Source organism: Gymnogyps californianus, chromosome 18 (assembly GCF_018139145.2).
Source record: "Gymnogyps californianus isolate 813 chromosome 18, ASM1813914v2, whole genome shotgun sequence".
Taxonomy (NCBI): Eukaryota; Metazoa; Chordata; class Aves; order Accipitriformes; family Cathartidae; genus Gymnogyps; species Gymnogyps californianus.
Window position 1 is genome coordinate 1,009,931 of NC_059488.1, and position 24,193 is coordinate 1,034,123.

Consider the following 24,193-nt stretch of genomic DNA (forward strand, 5'->3'; position numbering starts at 1 on the left):
TAATGCCGCAGGGTCTCAGCATACAGGGGGCTGCCGTGCTACCCAGCACCCTTCCAGCTATAAGACCCTCTCAGAGAAGCTGCGGACAATCGCTTGGGAAAGCAATGAAACCCATGGAGGTTATGACGCACTCAGTGAGAGAAGGAAAATGGCCCCACCTCGCCTTAACTCTTGCAGTGCTTTGCATGGAGCTCCACACCGATCCTGCTGTGCTCTCAGCACAGACTTCCAGGCACGCTTTACCCTTTTCAGTGTCACTGTGTCATTCCTACTCATCCCCGCATGGAGATGAGGGCCTTGCTGTACTCATGTGGCGTGGCTCTGTCCACCCCGAGGGGCCCGAGTGCTGTCTTGAAGGGACAAAGGGTGCAAGTTAAAGAGAGTTGCATCCATACCCTTAGACTGCACACATTTGACTTCATCCTGTCCTCTGCCTACCAGGTGCATTTGCAGTAGGTTGGGAAGAAACTGTTTTGGAGTGGGCTACACAGACCCGGACCCTGGTGAGTGTGATGGCAGTAGAATAATAAAGGCAAGACCGGGCCACAGCAGGGGACTTAGCAGAGAAGACGAAGGAAAAAGGCAGGCTTTGAAATATTATTTGGCTTGCTCACATTGGAGTGCAAAAGGTCTTTCTTCCTTATTATCTGGAGTTCCCTGTGGGGAGAAAAAGGAGTGCAGTTACTGAGCCCCTCCTGTGTCACCCAGGAGTCTAGGATGATCACACTCAGGAGCCAGGGTCTTCCCTCTGTGCCTCCATTTGTTTCTTGTCTCCAGAGACTCTTGTTCCTGGCACCATTGCAGAGATCTGAGAAACGCCTGCTTCCCTCTCAGGTCATGCCTCCCACCGGGCCGTGTTGTCCCGGCATCAGGAACAGCCCAGATCACAATCTCCAGCAGCCAGGCTCAGCCAACACAGATGTTGTCACTGCACGACTTTCACTCTTGCTGTGTCCTCAGGCTCTTTGATCATCTGAAGGCAATGGGTGCATGCAGGGTTGTCCCAGGGTGGAAGCTGTGTAAATGGCAAGTACAACTGCATCCGCCAGCTGATCTTTGTGAGGACTCTGCAGCGAGTAATGGTCTTTGCTTTTCCTGTCGCTGCCTCCCGGCATGTCATGGCAACCTTCTTAGCCATGGTTTGGCACAAGAACTTAACACAGTTGCCTGTTAGCAATTAGCGTGTGCGTAGTATGATCCTGCTCTTTATGTCTGGCACCTTCTGGATGCAAGGGAGTTGGACAAGAGCATGGGACTGATGTTTGTGTGGTGTCCCGTTCACACTGTGAATGGTGTAATTCCTCCCGTGGCCAGAGTAAGTCGGTGTAAAACCCAGAGACTTCAGGGGAGCAGCACCGAACCCAGCTGGAAATTTCAACTGCCTTGGGGTAAGGCATCAGTGGTGAAAAAGATAATATGGATTTTTTTTCCACTAGTGGTGGAAAAGAGAATATGGAATTTCATAAAAGAGGAAATCAAGCATTAGGAATATGTAATTTGTGCCAGTCATCAATGGAGCTGCCAAACAAAGTAAATTCTTCTTTTGAGAAAGTTAAAATGTCGTTGATAGCAGTAACTGCACAGCTATAACACAGGCTATGGAAATGCTTTTTATGTACAGCTGCAAGACGTAAGAGTGATTCATGTAAGTTATAAAACTAAGTAAAGCACATACTGAGTGGCCATGGCAGATCTCTAAGAGCAGCTGTTAGTGAAGAACTGCAATGGGATGTAGGTATTCCTACAGGTACGAAAGGATTTGTGATGGGGTTGATACTTCAGTTTTTCTGCCATTGCTCTGGAAGCAATCACTGATGATAAAATCTGTGAGACAGCAAATAATTATGCCAAATAATTTGAATTGTTTGATAAACACCATACTGAAACATATTTTAAGACAGTCAGTGCAGAGCCACGTAAGTAGAAGCAAGTATTGTTGGTCCTGCCCTTAGGACAGGACTGCGGATACAGTGGAAACATTGACTGGGAAGGTGGTCTCTGATATTTACCAGGGTGTCGGAGATCATGAATTTCAAAACAAAAAGGAGGCAGTGTTGTCCTTGGATGTGCCCCTGAGGGGTCAGAGCAGCAGCCGGCAATGGCTTGAGCCTCTGTACGAAGCACTGGGGAATCCCGGATGGGAAAGCTGCCCACAGATCTGGGGATCGCATTCTTTACAACAAGGCTGAAAAAATGGAGAAAAGGTCCCCTGAGAATATTTGGAGAATAACTCCTCATGAGCTGCTACAGAAGAGGTGAGAGTGGATGAAGTCGGAGCGTGCTGCCTGCGGTATCGGGCGTTGCCTACCAGGAGCAATGACAGACGACTGCGTCTGCACAGATGCTTTCCCCAGGGGCTCTGAGCACCGGAGAAGCTGTTTCCAGAGTCGCTCCCTCAGTGCAAGCCAGCTCCAGCACGGCTGAGGTATGCAGGGTGGTGAGTTTGGAAGAAGGCAACCCTCCCCTCCTCACACCGCCTCCACGCCATGCCCAGAGGCGGCCTCCTGCCCGGTTTCATCGCATCTCTTGTTCCTATTGCTCGGGTACCTGGACACCTCCCGGGGGAGTCCCATGCCCTGGGTACCCTGCGGGCAGAGGAAACCTGCCCTTGGTGGCTCTCTGCCATGTGACCAACACAAGGGCGGCCTGGGACAGGGATGAAGAACAGCACTAAACCCCAGTCTGAGGTCAAGGCAGGCAGCGAGTGGTGGCGGACAGCAGGCAGGGATGATGGACAAGGAAGGGGGTGCAGGGACCCCCCCGCAGCTCCTCACCACCTGCCTGGAGACTGGTGCAGTGCGTTCCCCACCATCAGTCCACTGGCAGATGCCATTTGTGTGAGCAACTGGGACGCAGCAGGAGGACGTCCTTGTCACTGTGTCAGCCATCCAGCCAGACTGACGGGCAGTGGTTGGTGTCTGCAGAGAGTAAGGTGCCCAAAGGCGTTATGTCTATGGTGGGGGAGCTGCAGGGAGCAATGGGGTGGAGACCAAGGTGAAAGCGTCTGAGCAGCCATTTGGCCTGAGCTGTTGCTGTCATACATTCTGGCCCTGTCTCCACCACTTTTCCAGATGATACCCAGGATGGACTGCAGTCCTTAAGCAGGTCTTGTGCTCTCCCTAAACGCTTTCCCAGCTGAGAGGGACTCAGCCCAACCTACTTTGCAATTCAGATGTGGCTGGTGGAGTCACCAGGCAGCACAGTTCCCCACTCCAGCACTGGTGCAGCACAGAGCTGCCCTGCTATGGGCATCCGTGTTGTCTTTACTCAGCTCTCCCCACGGGGCACGAGATCTAGGGCTCTGAGGGCCTTTGCCACCCTCCCGAGCACAGTGTGTGTCACCTCTGGAGTCTCTGTCATCACAGAAAGAAGCTGCAGCAGCATCCTATGCTGAGTGACAAGAACTGAGGTGTCTCTCCCCCTCCGCTGTCAGGTTGCTGCATCACTGCATCGCCCATGCGCAGGAGCATTCCCACCATCTGCCAGCGCTTTGCCTTCGTCCAAGGCAGCTGGGCATTCGCAGGGCTGGGGGGAGTTAAAACAAGAAGACAGCAGTTAGGCTGGCTTTTGGACAGCAAGAGATTCCTGAGCGGGCAGGGAGATATTCAGGTGACTGGTAAGATGATGGGACGTGGAACATCGATGGCCAGAGGCAAAGATGGTGAGAAACACAGAAACAGCTTCTGTGAAATCAGAAGGAACTGAATGCACAGAAACACACTGTCAGATGTGCAGTAGGAGTGGGTGGGAATTTCCACTGGAATAATTTTCTAAGGGAAAACCAGCATTCACATGTTTGAAATGCTCTGTAGGGAAACTCATTTTGACAAAATTCCAATTTTCTGCTGGAGAACCAGCCAAGAGGTGGCTGGGCTTCAGCTGCCTGCACATCGTGTCCCAGGAGATGGGACAACTTATCCTCAAGGGACTTCCAGCTCCCTGGGACTGCTGCATAGCAGAGGCTGCAAAGGAGCTCAGAGAGATCGGTCACTGCTTGGGGGTTTCCTGCACGTCTTCACCTTGGAGGGCGCTGGAGCCTGGGCCCAAGTAATGCCGTGATGCAGTCACTGGTGCAGAGTGGCTGGAGATGGAGCAGGCTGGGGAACATCAGCCCCTGTGCAGCCCTTGGTGCTCCCCAACATGCACAGCCCACCATGCTGGAGCTCAGTCCAACAGCTTGGGTGTCCATGGGAAAGCTTGCCGATGGGAAGTGGCTGCCTTGCTTCACAGGGTAGAGCTGACATCCAGGACTGTCCGATTCACTTCCTTTATCTCCAGGGACTCTCTGGGGACACCGGGACACCAGAGTCTGCTGTTGCACCAATAACCTGCAGCCCTGCTCATTGTAAGATGTGGTGGTTTGTGCCCGTGCAGCATCTTGCTCAAGCAGAAATGGTCCCACCATTTGAAGAGACTGGAGGTGTGCTGGGGGGGCCAAATTCCCTGGGAAAGGGGCCGTATGAGCTTCTCCAGGCGGCTGTGTCTCTCCAGCAGAGTCCAGGTGGTGACAGGCTTCATTGGTAGGCAGAGGTGCCACCCTGCCCTATCAAGTGGAGAGTGAGACCTCTGGGCATGTCCAACCTCTTTGAGCTGGTATGAAGCTGAAAAGGGGGAGGGAAAAAGGGGTCAATGACAAATGAGGCACTCTGGAATTTGTAACCCTTCCAGAGACAGGTGTCCTCCAAACCAGGACATTGTCTTCACAGCGATGGGTGCAGAAACGTGCAAGAGTTCCCACCTGCCGTGGTTTAACCCCAGCCGGCAACTCAGCACCACGCAGCCCCTTCCCGCTCCCCGCTCCCAGTGGGGTGGGGAGGAGGAAAGGGAAAAAAAGTAAAACTTGCGGGTTGAGATAAGAACAGTTTAATAACTAAAGTAAAAATAAAAATATACTACTAACTAAGAATAATAATAATTGTAATGAAAAGAATACCAAAAAAAAAAAAAGAAATAAGAAAAGAAACTATTGATGCACAATGCAATTGCTCACCACCCGCTGACCGATGCCAGAGCCGTGGTCCGCGCCTCCTGGCCAACTCCCCCCCGTTTATATACTGGAAATTTGGGGATCGAACCCACCTTTTTGCGTTATTAGCACCATGCTCTAACCAACTGAGCTAACCACTGAGCATGACGTTCCATGGTATGGAATATCCCTTTGGCTAGTTGGGGTCAGCTGCCCTGGCCGTGCTCCCTCCCAGCTCCTTGGACACCTGCTTGCTAGCAGAGCATGGGAAAGTGAAAACTCCTTGACTTCAGAGAAGCGCTACTTAGCAACAACTAAAACATCAGTGTGTTATCAACAGTATTCTCACACTAAATCCAAAACACAGCACTGTACCAGGTACTAAGAAGAGAGTTAACTCTGTCCCAGCCAAAACCAGGACACCACCTCTGAAACCTGCCTTTGGGAGGAGGCAGCAAACATCTCCTCAGCAGAGCCCCTTTGTGTGCAAGCCCAAGCCTCCTGTCCCCCTCCCAGGAGCCCACTGCAGTGCTCAGAGCTCCCCTCGCAAGCTGGGGCCCAGCTCTGCGCTGCCCCAGACAGACGTGGATCTGTCCCCCTGTAGCGAACGGTGCCTAGGACACCTCAGTACTCAGTACTTCATGCCGCTGCTGGGAAATTTTCATGTCTTTGCGAATGTTTAACTAGCTCCAGGGGCTCCCCAGCCCGCGCAGCTCCCATATGAATGCTCCCCACTTTGGGAGAATGGAAAAATTCGAGGGCTGCTTTCCAACCTGCCAGATGCAGCTTTCAAAGACACCAAATATGATAAATGAGAGGTGTACAGCCTCGGGAGTAGTTTTGGAGGATGCTGAGCAACCCAGGCAAAGCCAGAGCTGGCCCAGTTGTGTCAATGTGACATGTAGGGGCAGGAGCTGAGTGGCACCAGACTTTCTGCTGCACTTGACGTACCTCACTCCAGGAGCCAGCTGGCAGGCCGGAGCGTGGAGCCTGGGTGTGCTCCAACGTGCACCAGAACAGATAATTGGTGGGTTAGGTCTCAAACGCAAAATCCAGAGCACAAGAACGTGACAGCAAACCTGCTCCCTTGAGAGCTGTGCCCTCCTGTCATGTGTGATTGGTATCTGCTAGAAGATCAAACCCTTGTTGCCAAGGTCAGATAGAAAGATTGATTGCACAAGTTCTATTATGAAACCAGCCTAAAACCAAATAAAAACGTGATGAGACAAGGCTAAACAGCACTGGTTTTAAAGAAGACACTGGTTTTATCTCATCTCCTTCCCTGAAGGTATCTATAACGTACAGGTCAGCGCATCTGGAAAGCAAGACACACAGTCTCAAGGTGGGCTTCCTGGAAAGACAAACACACAGATAGGGTTAACTGGTGAAAAATGTTGGTGAGAGTCTTTGTGCCCAACAACCCAGGTCTCCAAGGCTTCATCCTCCTCCTGCAATCCTGTGAATTGCCCTTTACTTCCCATTTCAGTCGCCATGTCAAGTCCCAGCCCTGATCTAACACAGAGATGTGCTAGAAAGTCCCAGCCAGTCTAAGAATTTCTAATATTAGCTAAACACCACGTTTCTCCTTTACTTGTTTTTCTATAGAGTTAAACTTCATGTTTTCAATCTCTTGAAGCAGATGAATCCTCTGTAGCATGACCACTGCTCCTGTATGTGTCAAACCTGGGGAGAGAAGCATTTCAGCCTTAGGTGGTTAGTTCAGCGAACTCAGAAGCATTTGGAATTGGGGTTTTGTACACAGTGAAAGGCGTTCAGCATCTGTAACCACAGGCACTACTTCAAACCCCAAACAAATGCTTTAGTGTAGCTAAGGTGGTTATGTACCAGTCAAAAGACTCTCAGTATATCCACAAAATAAATACAGAGATAATAACCTGCAGAAGCCACAGTTACCTCACCAATGCTTAACTATACTCAGCTTACATAATTTACAGAAACATTTACTGCTTCTTGGACTCAAATGTCCTAGCTTCCTCCTTTTCTGTTTACCAGCTGCCTTGGGATGGTCCCCTGCAGGTCATCGCCCAGCTTTGCCGAGAAGTTAAGAATGAGAAGGAAATCTCTGCATTGGACTTGATTTTCCCTTCTCACGTGGGGTGTACCGTCATCCCAATACTGCCCATCCCCAGCACCCTTGAGCCAGGCACCCCAGAAAGCAGGAGGACACAAGGTAGAGCCACATGCCCTGTGTGTCTGTGGAGGTCCTGCGTTACTCAACAAGTTCCCGGGTGCTCCTGCCATCACCCCACTCAGGAACGCCCAGCGCCCTGTCCTGGGCCCATTATATCCATCGGTAAATGCCTCTTGCACTCAGTCTCTAACACCGAGGGCTTCCGGGCAGCCGTCATACATCAAGGGCTGTTTCACTTCTGTTCCCTGCCCCAACCCATGCCCGGGGAAGCAGAGGTTCCCACAGCGCCACACCAGACGTGCCCTGAGTAACCCTTCATCAGCGGTGGTGAATGCTTCATCAGGGGACGCGCTCCTGTGTGTCCCGCCAGGGATGCTGTGGGTGCCCTGGCCCTCCTGTTTGCACCCGTAAGATGTCTTGGAAGAAAGATGTTTAAGATATCTGAGGAAAAAGAGCAGAGCAAAGGGGGTGAGTGTTCATAAAAGCTCTGGCCAACCGGTTCTTGGACTGAGCCCTTCCTCGCCACGGAGGTAGCTATTGCTGCTGGGTTTATGCAGCAACACCCTGGGGCTCCCCTTGTCTCCCGTCTGTCCTTTCATTTTCCCTCCTGCTTGATCGAGCTCTGCCCACTCATAAATTCCTTCAAACTTGGAAAAGGGGTCAAATATGAGCTTAAAAGGAAAGTGCTAGACTCAGACAAAGCCCCATCTAGTTCAGTGACTGGTAATGGACGGGTAAAGTCACCTTCTGATTTTCAGGACTTCAGGTCTACTCTATTCATGCCACTCTCTGCTTCTGATCATTCTCCTCCTTTCTCTGTATCTCCTCTAGGTTTACTCCGTGCAAGGTGAGGTAGCCACCATTACATGCACCTTGCAGTAGACCAAACATGTTCAGATGATTTTTTGCTCTGTTCCCAATTACATTCCTAATTATTCTTGAAGGAGGGCTATTATGCCTGAAAGCTTGTCAACTTTTTTCCAGCTGTATCAGCTCATCTAATAGAAAATATTATTGTCCTCTACGGACCTTGCTTCTTTTATACGCTTAGATCATCATGCCTACAAAAGCATTAATACTAATTATTCCTAACATTGCATTTGTCTTTTTGAGCAGCGTGGACCAGTGAGCAGATGTATTCACAGACCCAGTCAAGTAACGCTCAGATCTCTTTCTGAGTGCCAATTAACAGCTAACGCTCTCCTGTGGGTCTTCGCCACGTGCGTTCCATTTCACTGGCAGACACTGCTGTTTGCCTGCCAGTCACTGAAAGATTTGTAAGGCTTCTTTTGCAGTAGTTCACAGTCAACTTTACATTTTACCATAGTGAATAATTTAGAATCATCTTAATCAGATGATTTAGACATCTGTTTATCCCATTTCCCAGGTTCTGTGGAAATAAATGCATACTACTTTCCATTGTAACAGCTGAGCATCTATTCCTTTTCTTTGGTTCCTATTTTCTCTCCAATTACAAAAGCAGAGAGTTTCCCCCTGTTATTTCAGGCTTATTTAAGGACCTTTTGCAACATACCTTAGAGGAAGTGTCTTGAAAAGCCAAGTGAACAAAGTATAAACTTGTTCACCTGTTTGCTGACTCCTCAGATCTGTTTGTGAGACGTGACTTCTGTGTGCAAACAGGGTGCTGACTCTTCCCCAGCAGAGCATATTCATTCCTACGTCTCAACCCCTTCACTGCAGCATCTCATGGATTTGCCCAGCACAGTACTGAGACTCGTTGGTCTGCCGGTCCCCAGACCACCCATCAAGTCTCTATTTTTGTGCAAAGGATGTATTTATTATGTGCTTTTATGCCCTTAGTAAGTCGCTCTGGAAAATCCCTCTTTGACCTGCCTTATTTTGACTTGATCCTTCACTTGCCAGAGTTGCTGCTTTCCTCCTTTTCCCCGTTCAGACAGGACCCGCAGCCTGTTGCTCTCTGAGGGATGTCTGTTTACTTCCAACTGTTGTGTTCAATCTCCTGCTTAACTACACTGGCATTCTTTTCCTACAACGGGTTTCCAATAGGTCATATATATATATTTAGCTGAACCTTTCATGTGAGGTCTTCAAGCAATTCACCCTGTCTGAATTCACCCTTTCAGTTGCTCCTTTTGCTTCAGCCAGGTGCTCCATTTCTGTGTACTTTTCCCTTTTCAATTACTCAGTACCACGGTGGGTATTTGGGGTTGCTGCTTCTCCTAGAAATCTCTGACTATATCTACATGACAGGTGGCTTTTCTACAGTTACCACTTGAACCTGTGCAATTCTTCGGACCAAATCCAGCGTTACTTCTCTACCTCACTTTTCCAGCCAGCTGGTGTGCTCAAATAGCCCAACCTTGGCTTTGCCCTGATTTATCCTCTCTGCACGGAGGGGATCCAAGTCCCTTGTTACCCCTGTTTTCTGTGCTGGCGCCTCTCTGAGCTGCTTTTGAACTCTGAGAGACCTGTCAGGGTCCTGTCAGGTGCCCTATGTCAAAGCCAGCCCTAACACCAGGTTGCCCCTTTCTCAACCCAGGACAGCAGCTCAGGAGGATGCTGGGGTATTATTTGTTGATCTAATTGATGTACCTACTGGATTTAAGACCCCTCTTTCAAGGAAGCGTTATTTTTGCTTCTGTGCAAGTAGGAGTTCCCCTTGCTGCAGCTTGTGCTCGTTGCCTCTTTGCCGTGCGTCCTGGGGAAGAGCCCGGCTCCCTCTGCTCTGTCACCCCGAGCTGGCAGCAGGCTGCAGTTTGACATCCCCCCCCCCCGCCCAATTTGCCTCACTTTCCCCAGACGGAGCAAACCCCCATCCCTCAGCCTCTCCTCGCCCCCCGACCCTCCCGGCAGAGCCCCCGCAGCGGGTGCCGTGCTGGGTCGCAGCCTCCCCCGGGGCCGAGCAGAGCGGATCCGCCCGCGCTCCCACCGCCGCAGCCCGGGAGGCAGCCGGGGATGCTCGGGGGTCCCCGGGGTGGGGAGTCCCGTCCCGTCCCCCCCCGTCCCCCCCGTCCTCCCCCCCTCCCGCCCACGGAGCACCTCCCCGGGCGGGGCCGGCCCCGCTATAAGGGGCGGCGGCGGCGGCGGGGCCCGGCGCGCTATGGGGAGCGAGTGGTGCGGTGCGGGGCTGCTGGTGGCGGGGCCGGGGCCGGGGCCGGGGCCGGGGCCGGGGCCGGGGCCGGGGCCGGGGCGCGGGGCGCTGCTCTTCTTCTTCTTCCTCCTCCTCCTCTTCCTCGTCCTGCTGCTGCTGGGCTGCTCCCGGCCTCTGGCGCTGCGGCGCGGCCCCGGGCAGGTGGGCTACCTGCCGGCCCCCGGGCTGAGCCGGAGGCAGGCTGCTCGCCGCGCCCGCCGCGCCCGCCGCCCCGGCGCCCTGCCGCCGGCCTACCCCAACGGCTGGTACCGCCTGCTCGACTCCGCGCAGCTGCCCCGCGGCGCCGTCCGCAGCCTCGCCCTGCTCGGTGAGTGCCAGCCGCCGCATCCCCGACGGGCTCGCCCGACCCCCGCCCGGGCAACGGGGGCGAGGAGGCTCGGGATCCGGGCCGGTGCGCCGGGCATCCCTGCCCGGGCATCCCTGCCGGGGAATCGGGCATCCCTGCCCGGGCATCCCTGCTGGGAATCGGGCATCCCTGCCGGGGAATCGGGCATCCCTGCCCGGGCGCACTGCCGGGGCACGGGCTCATCCCTGCCTGGGTACCTCTGCCGAGGCACCGAGGCATCCAGGCCAGCGCCCGTGCTGGGGCACCGGCACATCCCAGCCGGCATCCCTGTCGGGTCACCAGGACATCCCTGCTCGGACATCCCCACCGGGGCACCAGGACATTCCTGCCCAGGCATTCCTGCTGGGGCACAGGGACATCCCTGCCCGGGCATCCCCACTGCGGCACTGGGACATCCTCACATGGATATCCTCACCCGGGCACTGGAGCACCCCAGCCTGAGCATCCTGCTGGGGCACTGGGCCATCCCGGCCAGCACCCATGGCGGGGCACTGCAGTGTGCCTGCCCAGGCTCCTTGCCAGTGTGCAGGGCATCCCTGCCTGGGGGCTCTGCTGTGGCACTGGGACAACTCTGCCCGGGCATCCCTTTCAAAGCACACCAGCCAGCACCCACATAGGGGCACCGAGGGTGTCACAGCCTGGGCTTTTGCATGGGCATTGAGCATCCCTGCTGGGGCACTGGGGTCATCGTGGCACAGGCTCCTTGAGAGTGTGCAGGGTTCCCCTGACTGGGCTTCTTGCTGGGACACTGGAGCATCTCGCTGCCTGGGCTGTCCTCCCAGGCATCGCTGCCTGCACATCCCCGTGTCCTTGGGAGATTGGGATGGGGCCTCACAGCCACATCCAGAGGGGTGCTGTGCTTGTCCAGGGTCCTTTTGCCTTGAAGATGGTTTTGGACTTGTGCTGGTGCCTTCCTCATCAGAAGGGATGTTTCTGCATTGAAATCCCTCAGGTTCAGTGGTGAAAGTGTGGGTTTTTTTTCTGTTTTCAAGAGCCATCCTCTCCTGTGAAGTTGTTTGGGGTTGGGTTTTTTTTGTATAATGGGACCTATGTAATTCAATATACACGTTCTAGAGAGCCCCCACCAGCCTGTCTGTTATGACTCCCTTGGTTGTCTGCCCGAAGCCTGGTTCCTGACACCCAGTCCTCTGGGTCTGGCTGAAACGTGCAGGTAAAATCACTTCTAGTGGCAGAGTGACAGTAGTGTACCGGTGCCGGGAAGATTATCAGTAAATAAGATGGTTAAACAACCTATAGCCTCCAGGTTTGTGGGTGTCTAATTTATTTTGGAGTCTCTTAGCACAGCCTGGAAATGCAGCCCTGCTCCAGAGGCAGCGAGCCAGAGGAGATGAAAGAATAAAAATTGCTTGACTCAGTCCCTGCAAGACTCATCCTTTGGGACGAGACACCTTCCAAAACATGTCACTGAGCACGCAGGAAAGCCTCATTCTCTCCTGAGGTTGTGGGAGTGGGGTGAGAGCTGCTCTGATCTGCGGGGCACCGCGCGGCACTGCTGTCCGGGTGCTTGCTGCAGGGAAGCTGCTCAGACCCCAGCGAGGCTCCTGCACAGGAAAGCCCCAGAGCAGGTCCTCTGAGCTGCTCTCTCCCAGACTCTGCGTTCCCAGCCAAGTGCCCGGAACTGCACGGTGGCCTTGGGGCCTTTATGTCCCACATGCTGTTCTTGCTACAATTGCTGTTTGTTTTCCATAAAAGAAATAGGCTAATTTAATAGGAAAACATCAGTGTGTGGCTGTTAATGCTCTAATATTCACCTGCCACAGAGTTTTTTAGTATATCTTAGGCCAGGATACCATCCTCCCAAGTGGAGAGACATCAGATTTGATGCACAAGCCGGAGCAAAGACCAGCTTCTCCTCTGGCTCTGCTGGCTCCAGAGTGCAAAGGCTGGAGCCAAAAGCAGCACTTACTCAGGAGTCCTGGGTGAGGTTTTTGGACAGCCCAGCAAGGGTCTGGCCATGGGCACTGCTTCAGATCTTCAAAGCAGAAGAGCTCCAGCCTGCCTGTATGAAGGAAGGCTCTAGAGGTGCGACCTTCTTGGAGTAAAACTGTCCTAAAACTTTGGTGGGCAAAGCACCAGGCTGCAGGGCTGCTCCTTGGGGCACGTGGCTGGGACCCCCCAGGCTCCAAGTGCTCTGGTCTGACCCATCCAGCGCTACTCCTGTGTTTCCACACTGTTGCTGCTCCTGGTGAACCTGCAACACCTCTAACAACAGACAGAAACCCTTTCTCTGCCTTCCCCCTTTTGCCCTGAACCGCAGGTCAGGTAGAGAGGCAGGTTAGAGAGAGAAGTAAATGCCGATGCTTCAGAATGAATCCCTGTTACCTGGGGCAGGGGGAAGGACCTGCACCTCTGGTGCCTCCACTGCCCTGTGCCTGCTGCCAGCAGATGTGTGAGAGCCTTCCAGAAAGACCGCAGGGACAACAGAGCCAGGTGTCCTGGGTAAGGAGGGATCTCCAGACACCGGAGTACAACAACTCGTTTCTGCCAGATATCAGAAATAATCCTTCCTAGGCTCCAAGGCTGGGAAAGTTTGCAGAGTTTCCTTTTCTTTGCCCAGACCACAGAACTTCAATCAAGGAAAGTGGTTTTGGGTGGGATAGCTCACACTGTGTCGCTGGTCATCTGTGTGGCTGTCTGGGAAAATACGGACAGAACTTGGCTCCCAAAGTCTAGTTTGGTCTCATTTCTCACTAGTTGAGCTTTAAGTTACAGCAGCTGCTATAACGATCAGATTTCACAAGCTGATGAAATCTGAATACGTATATGCATAACCTGAAGCACAGCGTGGAAGAGAGGACCCGGCCCTTTTAACTCAGTGGCCAGAGCTGTATGAACAGCCCCCACGTGCTTCTGAGCTCCCAGACCAGCTGTGTCCCCTTCCAACCAGGACATGACTTGAGGGGACACTGGAGCAGGTCTAGCTTTGCTTTCAGACCAGGTCACCGACGAGCAGCCCCTCTCCTCTGAGCGGCTGGCAGGTCTGCAGGCGCTGGCAGGTCTGCAGTGCCGCAGCACCCTCGGAGCAGCTCTGTGCCGGGCCAGGAAAGCACCTGGCACCTATTCAGCATTTATTGAGATAATACTGGGGCATGCCATCCAGCCGTGGTTGCCTTGCACGGCTGGGTGGAGTAGTGCCATGAACGGATCTACCGCTCCAGCCCAGGTACTGTCTGTCTCTCTGTTTTAATAGTTCCTTGCTCAGCTAACGCGGTGCTACCCTGGGGGTGGCGAGGAAGAGGGCAATCCCAGAACCGAGCAGGGACAGATCCCAGCAGGGCAAACCTCACATTGCTTCAGGGAGCACAAGGAATCAGGCCCAGTGATGGAGAAAAGCAAGTCTGAGTGCTGGGGTAATACGGCCCCAGCCACTCCAGCACCGACTCTCCACTCCCTGCATGGAGCAGACCAGAGTCGGGGGCTTCCTTCGCTTCACCAGAAAGCTCCCTTTTGCCGAGGAGGTGTCAGTGCTCTGGCTCGCAGCACCCGGCCGTCCCTGCCCGAGGAAGGGATTTGCTGCTGAGCTGCAGTGTGGATGGCTCTTGGAGTTCAAGAGCAAACAGATGAAGGGCTTCTCTTCCCAGCTACCGTTACCAGAGACTCCTGAAATGTATGAGCCCATGCGGTGTCCTCTACACCTCTCAGGCAAAGGGATGGGAACGGAGTTCTCTTTAAATGCAGCTATTGCTCTTCTCTGTGTATCTCTCTCTTAGCAGGGAAGCATCCTAAATCTTTAAACATTTTTGCGGAGGCATCTTCTATCCAGCAGCTGAAACAGGCTCCGAGAGCTCAAAAACCAGGGCTGAGAGTCAAAGTCGTGAGGGTTTAGAGGCAACCAGGAGAAATTATGCTCCCCCTGCCTGGAGCAAGGCAATGCCCTTCAGCACGGACGTTTCTGCGCTACAGCAGCCCCTTGGGACACCGGGCAGCTGCCGGGCTCTGCAGAGTGCCAAGGTGCTGCATGTGAAATACAGGGTGCGACGGGTCACCTCACTGCTCTGGGGTGTCTTTTAAATCCGGGCAGTGAGCTGACGGCCCCCACACCCTGGGCATTTGCTACAGCAGCTGCCATCCCAATTTTGCACGGCCCTTTTTGCAGTCAGCAAATGCCTCCTGCCTGCAGCCTGCCTGGGAGGGAGCTGCTGCCTGGCAGGTCTCTCCTGCCCGCAGCCCTGGGCAGCAGCGCCGGGCCCAGCTCTGGCAGCTGCCTGGTGCCATCTCGTGGTTAAATAACTTCTCCGGAGCAACACTATTTCTGTCCTGCCACTGATCTTCCACTAGAAAGGAAAGAAAACCTCCAGTATTCATTTTTAGCGGGATATTTCTGCACGCCTTTGCACAGGCAGATGCCTGCAACGTTGGGTAAAAGCGCCGGTCGGTGCTGCCCGTTCAGAAGGGGCCGAGCAATGTGTGTCTTACCTGACCCCCCGCATCCGGGGATGCTGTTTTCACAACTTCATAATCCCGTATTTTTTGCAGGAGAACAGCTCGCTGCGTTTCGCACCCAGGATGGCCAAGCCTACGTGGTCGACGCTTACTGCCCTCACCTCGGGGCTAGCCTCGCCGCTGGCGGGCGCGTCGTGGGCAATTGCATCGAATGCCCGTTTCACGGCTGGCAGTTTCGAGGAGAAGACGGAAAATGCATCAGCATCCCGTATGCTGAAAAAGGTGAACATCCCCCAAATCCGCAGAAAGCATCCGCAGAAACGGTAGTGCCCTGTGTGTTCTCATTAAAAGCTACGTCATTAAGGAAAAGTGGTCTTTATAATAACTCGCCCTCCATCCTGCTCCCCTATTTCGTGCAGCACCCTAATTTTCCTCCTGGGTTGTCCATGTTGGGGCATAATGTTCCAGTGCCTTTTCCTATGTTAGATGATAACTGGGACTTTAGTCTAATTAAATAACCACCCTTCTTGATTTTGATAGTCCTACGACTCCTGCATTCAGCAAGCAGGGTATAAAAGAAGATTTTTAACTCTGAACCATCCATTGCAGCAGCAGGGATGGATCCTGAGGAGCTGTTGGGTTGCAGAAATGATTCTGTACTCTACAGTGACAGCTTATACCACGTCAGTGCTTAAATCTGTTGCATTAGCATGAGAGAATGCTCTCTCAATGGCAATTTTTTCTCCTTTTAAGGCTTGAAAGGAACTTTTGGTTGGAATCCAGGAAAGCTCTTCGCATACCTTTTAGATGTGTTTTGCGTTAACTGTGTAGGAAGAATATTTTACTTAATGTTCACATGTAACAATTACTTGATCTGGCTGCACTAATTAGTTTACATCACCAATTCTAGATGTGGCTGAAACCAGCAAACGGACTTACCTTGAGTTTTGCTTTGGCTTGTGCTTCTTAGTTATTTTCCTGAGTTCAGCTTTCTCTGACTGGGATCGATTGGGATAGCAATGAAAACATTAATTAGCAGCAGAAGTCTGTCTTTCTACTAAACAGTCTGTTTTTCCCAAAGTGAAAGAAATATTCCATCTATATGGGATAAGAGAAACAATTTATAGATCTCACCAAACAGCAATTCCTTTTTTTTGTGTGTGTTATTTTCAGAAAAAAGATTAATACTGTATTTTTTTCCCCATACTTACTCAGTCAGGAGCTGCATTCAAATGAAAATTTGGTTCCAAGTCATAAGCAATGATGTGTTTCATCACAAAATGAGAATAAATATTCTGGACACACGCAAACGCTTGCCAAGATGCATTGTTTCATCCGAAACGGCTGCATTCAGAGACATTGTTATCCGTAGTTATTAAAAGAATGAAACTGCAGACAGCTGCCCTGCTCCCATACAGCCCAAATGGGTCAGGTTGATTTAAACAGATTTAGAAGCCATCTGTGCTCATGCAGGTCACTTTGACGGAGAGGGATTTTGGAGAGCTCGGAGGGGCAGCTCCTCCAGCACCGGGCTTGCACGGGACCGACAGCCACCCAGAGCCACAGAGCCTGACGTGGTGCTAGACGAAGCTGGTGAAGGGCCTAGAGCACAAGTCTTACGAGGAGCGGCTGAGGGAACTGGGGTTGTTCAGCCTGGAGAAAAGGAGGCTGAGGAGAGACGTCATCGCTCTCTGCAACTACCTGAAAGGAGGCTGTAGTGAGGTGGGGGTCGGTCTCTTCTCCCAAGTGACAAGTGATTAGACGAGAGGAAATGGCCTCAAGTTGCACCAGGGGAGGTTTACATTGGATATTGGGAAAAATTTGTTCACTGAAAGCGTTGTCAAGCACTGGAACAGGCTGCCCAGGGAAGTGGTTGAGTCACCATCCCTGGAGGTATTTAAAAGACGTGTAGACGTGGCACCTAGGGACATGGTTTAGTGGTGGATGTGGCAGTGCTAGGTTTACAGTTGGACTTGATGATCTCAAGGGTCTTTTCCAACCTAAACGATTCTCTGATTCTCTGTGTGCATGGGGGCAGATGAAGCCCTCTTTAAAATTTAATGAGATGCATCCCAGCCAAAGCACCAGATTTTGTCAATCAGAAATCGCAGTGATGGTCTCCTCCTGCCCCCTCTGATATTCATTGACTAAAAGAGAAACATAATTTCTCCTATTATTTCACCTCCCACATGACTGTACAAGGCTGAATAATAAGGAAGCGCTATCCTCTGTGCTTGTTTGCAAATTAGAAAAAAAAGTATTGAAGGCAAAAGCGTTCCAGTCCACTAGAAGCTACATTTTCTGACAACTGGGCAAATATAAATGTCAAAATTCATTTCACGGGAAAGAGTGCAGATATATTCTTAAAGTGACACATGATACTGCAGTATTGTAAGAGAATGACTTGCACTCGAGAGGTAGAGATGGCTTTTATTCTCTGCACGTCTATAACTAAAAGCATCTCCTTTTAGCTCATTGAAACTTGAGGAGGGTCCATTGATGCAGCAGACATTTACTTACTTGAACAGTTTTAAGAGTAGTTAAAGAGCCAGCCATGTTTCTTCCTTAAAAAACTTATGCAAAACACCCAACTGAAATAAAACTGATTTAAGCAAACTCTCTTCTGTGAACTTCAGAAGCTGTTGTCGCTTCTTCAGCAGCCTGAAAGCTGGAAAAACGTCACCAGAGAGTCTGTGCCACATGAATGTCTCCCATAAAGATGATCTCTGAGCCCTCGTTCAGGATGAGGTGACCTGTAGCACCAGTGTCAGCCTTGGAGATGCGGCTTTTAACCGATTCCTTTCTGTCCTCCGCAGTGCCAGATTTTGCGAGGGTCCGGACCTGGCCGTCCTGCGAGGTGAACGGGATGCTGCTGGTCTGGTACCACTGCGAAGGGGTCGGTCCAACGTGGGCAGTGCCTGAGCAGCGCGAGATTGCCACCGAAGAGTGGGTGTTCCGTGGGCAGACAGAGCACTTGGTTGACGCGCACATCCAGGTAGGGAGCCCGGTCCCTCCGTGGGGCACGTCCATGCCTGGGTCCTCTCCTATAGTCCAGTTCAGCGACATCTCCTCCCAGTTAACCCACTCAGGGACATCTCCTCCCAATTAACCAGGCCGTGCCTGTGCTCAGTGTCATCGCTGCTGCTGGCAGAGCTCAGACCTAGAAATACATCCCTGCGCCGTATACCAAGAATATGCATATGTTCCCCAAACACGGATCGTGAGCTTCTTGAGTAGAGAACAGATGTTCTGGGTACTTAAAAGGAATCTGTTAATTTGCTTTGACTTATAACTGATGTAATTTAAAAAAAGATTCTCTAAGAATTGCGGCACTTAGTGTCAGGAGGCTTTTCAACTCATCGATCACCGAAATGGAAACGTGCAGTTATTTTGCTGTTAATCTTCATAATCACCATCATACGCTGACAAATGTGCCACAGAGAACAAAACGGCTGTTGCCTCCATCGCCTCTCAGTGGTAATGAGTCCGGAAAAGGGGAACCGTTTTGTAGCACCAAACAGAAGGGACCGTGGCCGTGGTCCTCGGAGGGAGCAGGGGGCAGCCGCCAGTGGAGGCTCCTCTGGGAGAGCGATGGGAGGCAACAGCAGTTTTGAAACTGGGCAATCCATGCAGGTCCTTGGGCGATTTTTACATGCTTGCCGCTCAGCAGAACACTTCTGGTTTTGTTTGTAAAAATCAGTGACAAAAATCACCCTTAATCTAGAGCGCACTTCTCTCCAAAGGCAGCGCCTGCCTGCTGACTAAATCACGACTAAGGTGAGTGGGTTCGAAAGGAATGGAGAATTATTAGAAGAAATGAAGATGCATGAGACACAGGAGATACAGCTCCGGGAGTGTGCAGAGGAGTTGTGAGAAGCAGGGAGAATTTGGGAGATTGATGGGATAGTAATATTTATTTCATGTCTGCTTTTCAGTGCAAGCCACTGTACACAGGTCTATACCGGGGCCAGTGTGTGCTACTTGCCAAGCTGGTGTATTTGAGTAATAAAGCAGTTAAAACTTCTCAAAAAGTGACACATTGTGGGCAGGCTGGTGGGGTTTAAAGGTTTAAAAGTATATGAAAACTAGTCTAGGAGCATAAACACAAAAATGCTTTATTCCTTACAAGTATTACAGGGCCAAAGGAAGGACTTACTTGGAGTCCCAGCTTGTGCAGCTGCAGAAGTTAACATGCATAGACTTCTTTGAGCTTAAAATGAACTCTGAGTTTTCTGAGCTTCATGTTTAAATTATTCCTATACACCAGTTAAGAACTGGTCCCAGGTCAGTCTGTGCTGAGGCCTCTTCCTCCGCACACTAGGTTGCCCCTTGCTGTGTCACGTACCTGCGAGCATCTCTGCTGTGCTCGGGGCGGCATGCCCTGGGCTGTACCGCAGTCACACCGGTGCTATTGCAATACTGCTGTTAAGTACGGGCAGCTCGCACCCAGGTGAGCTCTTGCCAACGGCAGATTGTTCCCCAATGGTAGGAAATCCCCGAGAACGCAGCCGACACGGCTCACCTGGCTTTTCTCCATGGACCAGCTATTCTGGGCGGATCTGATCTGAGATACACAAGGTTCAAGCTGTGGGATTTTATGAAGCACATCTGGAAGGTAAGACCCTAGCTTCCCTCTTAGCCATGAGGAGGCTGAAGTCTTTCAAACCAGGTCCCCTTTCTGACTCAAAGCGTCAGTCCCTCCTCACCCCCTCTGCTGCATCCCCCCTTCTTCAGGTCCGGGCTCTTTTCTGTGTCTCTGAGGGTTTTAGCTGCACTCCCTCATCTGTGCTCATCTCTAGATGGTCTTCACAGCCAGCTCTTGTCACCATCTCACTGCTACCTCCCCTCAGCCTGTACTCCCCGTCTCTCGGACTGAGCCGATCCTTCTCCACCCCTCCAGGCGGAGTGGCAGCCGGAGCCAGAGCCCAACAAGCATTGCTCCCGGCTGCTGATTCAACACACCGCAACCATCTTTGGGAAGCACATCTCCTTGATGGATTTGACGGTTTCAGCCAGGCAGGTATGTCCCGCGCTGGTGACCACCAGCACCCCGAGCCAAAGGGCTTTGTCACCCGAAAGGCTGAGTCCTTGCCTATCCTGCCCAGAGTAGCCTTTCCTACCAAGTGCATCAGACACACGGGCCAAAACCTACACACTGGCGTTGGGGCTGCTCCACAGCAGCACGGAGAAAAGGGAGGGTTCGTAAGGGCTGCCGTGCCCACAAAACAACTGAAAAAAATAAAAAGCTGGTACCTGAGCAGACACTGGTGGCAAGCCTGAGGGACCTTCACACCACGTTGTCATAGCTCTTTACAATACAGAAGTGCGGACCTTTTCAGTCTGCGGTGAACAGGCCTGGGAAAGGCAAACAATCAGAAACAGCATGTCTTGTAGCCCAAGATCAGGCCTGAACGAGATAATAAAATAGCTGACACAGATTGATAAAGAATTACAGAAAAACAGAAATAACGCCATGGGAATCAATCAATGGGACCTAGATCTCACTTTTATTTTTGGTTGTGCGGTTTTTTTGATGAAATGCTAAGTTTGCCTGATAAAACTAGTAACTTTGTTCTAGTACATTTTTGAAGGCATTTGACCTATTCCCATATTACAAATTCAGAACAATAGCAAAACAGGTCATGATACAAACGATTGATAAGGGATAGATCTCGGTGTAATTAAGGAATTACCACAAGGTGGATGTTGATTGTATCTCGGTTCAATTCTTAGATCTGTGCTATTCAGCACTGATATCAATGAATAGGAGAAAAAAGACATTGAAATAACCTTACAAAGAGTTTGTATCCAACCAAACGTTAAAGGACTAGTAAATAAAGTAGCCCAAAACCCCAGCAATATCTGCACTGCTTCAAAGAACCAAGTGTATGACCATGCATCTGCATGTCTGGATGCACGTCAAAGAGCACAGAGCAAGCAGTTCATGTCATGCAAGATAAAAGACTGAACCTGATTTCAGCTAAAACCTAATGTGACCGTTGTAGCTGCAAAGGAGAAAGCCAGAGCGGGAGTAGGGATGTTGTATTGCCTCCATATTGTATTGCAATTGCTGCTACTGAGGTCGGAGCCCAGGACCAGTGTCAACAATCCAATAAGGCTGTTCATGACCTGAAGGTAATTCAGTGATGAACAACCAGACCAAGTGAAAATCTGGAATCATTTCCTAGAAGATTAGATTTCAAACTTTTTGGGACCAGTAGAGCACTGTAAACCCTCATGAATTCCCGTGGGCCCACAGCAAAGCCATCCAGCCCTGACACATCTGTGAATGTCCCAGGCCAATACGGGCTGCACGGCTCTGCTGGATTTCCCCTGGCCTGGGGAGCATGAACAGTTGGCAAGCAGTCTGTGACTCATGGCCGTGAGGCGTAGCTTGACTTTGTGCCTATTATCTGGTGAAAAGACAGAGTAAAGGGGGACTTGAGCACGGTCTGGGAGACATCTCAAGCAGGTCTCAAGCTGTGGGAGTTGCTGTACTAGAGGGCTGGACCACCGGGGACTTTTCCCTGAGGGTGCTCTGTTGCTCTGCAGGTGGGGCCAGGGCTGGTTTTCCTGATCTTTGAACACGCTTTCCTGGGCCACGGGATCATCCTGCAGACGGTGACTCCCCTGGAGCCTCTCCTGCAGAACGTTGTTCACAAAATCTACTACCAGAAGAACATGCCAGCCATAATCCCCAAGTTCATCCTGAGAGCAGAGTGCATACAGGTAAGGCGTCTGAAGAAGAGCAGCCAAAGGTGGTCCCCTGGAGCTTTGTGGCTATGGGGTGTGAGAAGGAAAAGCAGTTGCCCACATGGGCTCAGATATACTTGGGAGCAAAGCACTTGTGGGCAAGATCCTTTCAGTGCTTGGTATGACCTTTCATTTTTAGTAGCCCAAAGAACTAGACTGGAGGTTTAGTAAAGAGGATCCCTGCAGTGGGTCATCTGTTGAGGGTGGCAGAGAGGTGCTATCCCTCTCCTGGGGAGAGGGAACTGGGGCACAAGGATTAGGCAACCTCTCCCAAGCTGCAGGAAGTCTTTGAGGGGACTACTAACTGCATCCAGATTTCCAGCATCCCAGGCTGGTGCTTTAAGATCATCCTATCTCCTTTGGCGAGAACTGTGCCAAGAAATCCTCCTGTTAAATTATCATGAGATTTGGCAGCTCTTGCCCCTCCTGACGGAGGTTTTCCAAGTCCTTACCACAGGGATTCATGGAAGTGGTGAAAGGTCCCTCTGGAGGTCTCCAGTTCAATATCCCAGCTGGGGCAAGACTATTGCCAAATTCAGGTCCAGCATGGCCTTGAAGGCCTCCTCCTTTGGAGAACGCCCCCATCTCTCCAGCTCCTTGGGTGACCCATTCCATTATTGCTCTACTCATATTGTTAGTTTTTATTTTGAATGTCCGTTTTGAACTTCTCATCCTGCAAATCTGTAGCTGTTACTCCTTGTTATACCAGCTGGCACTACGAAGAAAAATCTGACTCCGTCATCTCTGTAATAGATTCATGTTCATGTCATTCCCTTCTGTCAGGGGTTAAAGCTTGGAAACTGGTCTGACCGGAGAGGGTTTCACTGGCACTACAGTAAAAATTGCCAAAAGATGATTTTCAAATGCCAAAAACCTACCCCAAATCAAACTTAGCTGTGCTAGCTTGTATTGTACAAATGCTGGCTTAATACTTTGCATCTTACTAACGTGAATGAGCAGCACTCATTTCTGCGGAGACTTCTTCATAAAGGAAAACTCCATAATCTTACTGCATGTGTGTCTGAGCAGAGTTTAAGATGCGGATGCTTAATTTATAAAGCCCTGGTTGGCTGGAGCTACCCAAGAAATGAAAAATCTCAGGGGGAGCAGCTCCTACCTACACAACATCCATTTCTTTTCCAATATCTCCTATGACAGGGGCAGTCCAAGCTGAAAGTGGCTTCTTGTTTGGGAGTTACCATGGGCTAAACGTCTGCTAACCGCAGACAGAGCTGTAGTGTTACAAGTGACAAATAGCATGAGCAGTCCCACACCGGCCATTTGGGAGAAATGCTAAAAAATAAACCTAACGAACGGGCAGGTGGCTTGCACAAAACTGCTGGTTCAGCTTCCCCACCTCAATGAGACCATCCTTCTCCCCCCAGTTTGAGCGCGATATAACCATCTGGAATAACAAACAGTATCTGCCCAAGCCGCTGCTGGTCAGAGAGGACTCCAGCATCCAGAAGCACCGGCGCTGGTACGCCCAGTTCTACAGCGAGAAGAGCACAAGGGTCCTGGCGCAGAAGGAGGGCCTGGACTGGTGAGGACCTTGCTGCCCACTGCAGAAGGTGGCCAGACGTTCTCAGGTGGCTCCTGCCCACCCTGGCTGGTGGGCAGCGGTGCTGGGCAGGCGTGATCAATATAACAAATATTGGCACCGGCCCAGGGAGCAGAGCCCGAGCCCTGGCGATCCTCTTTTACCTTCTGTGTTCAGGGCATCAAAGCTCAAAGGGTGTGACACACTTGCTCTTGTACCTGTGCTGCAACGTATGAGCTGAGCGTGAACTTAAGATTGCCAGAACTGCGTTTCAAGTGCCCTTGTCTCTCGCTGCTGCTATCATTTTGAGTAGTTATACGACAAGCTTTTCCTGTGGTCTTTTATTGCCTGAAGCGTCCTTTCCCAGCCAGGCCTGCTGTTGCTTCTGCACCGTCGCCTTGGCTGGGGCAGGCTTCAGCTCTCCAGGGGAGCCTTGGCCGATGTCTGCATGGCATCAGAGGTGTGATTGCAAAGCCCACAGACATATGCCATCTTCCTTCTCTCTGGCAGCAGGCAGGGCAGCATGGGTTTTAGCTGCCCACCATGCCCTTACCATACTTGTGGGCTTCCTCGAGCCTACTGAGCTCTTGCATAAGTCAATTCCTTACGGAGCTATTGCATCTAGTTGGGAAGAAGAGGGACTATCCTGGTGACCAAATCACTTTGACAACAACTCTGTAGGTCAAGGATGTGAATAAGATCCTGCTTTGGTGGCCCCTGGATTCCAGCAATACCTTGGCTACACGGTCGGCTGTAAAAATTTGTCTCATGGCAAGACCATAGGTATCACTGTCACTGTGATGAGAAACGAAGCTACCACATGGAGACTAGGCTGCAAATCTGACGAAAACTGGTCTAGATTCTCCTGTGCTTTGTGCCTACATGCTCTGTACTAAAGG

The 24,193-nt window shown here is 51.4% G+C and overlaps 1 protein-coding gene across 1 annotated transcript; it reads left to right on the forward strand.

Moving 5' to 3' along the window:
- Positions 1 to 10,320: 10,320 nt before the first annotated feature.
- Positions 10,321 to 23,301, forward strand: LOC127023818 (cholesterol 7-desaturase nvd-like; the record flags this gene model as incomplete). The annotated part of the gene is made up of 7 exons (XM_050908135.1): positions 10,321 to 10,558; positions 15,095 to 15,283; positions 17,818 to 17,996; positions 19,491 to 19,616; positions 19,902 to 20,021; positions 21,554 to 21,730; positions 23,140 to 23,301. Coding segments are annotated over 7 exons (1,191 nt in total), but the record flags the coding sequence as incomplete, so codon positions are not given.
- Between the last annotated feature and the right edge of the window lie 892 nt (positions 23,302 to 24,193).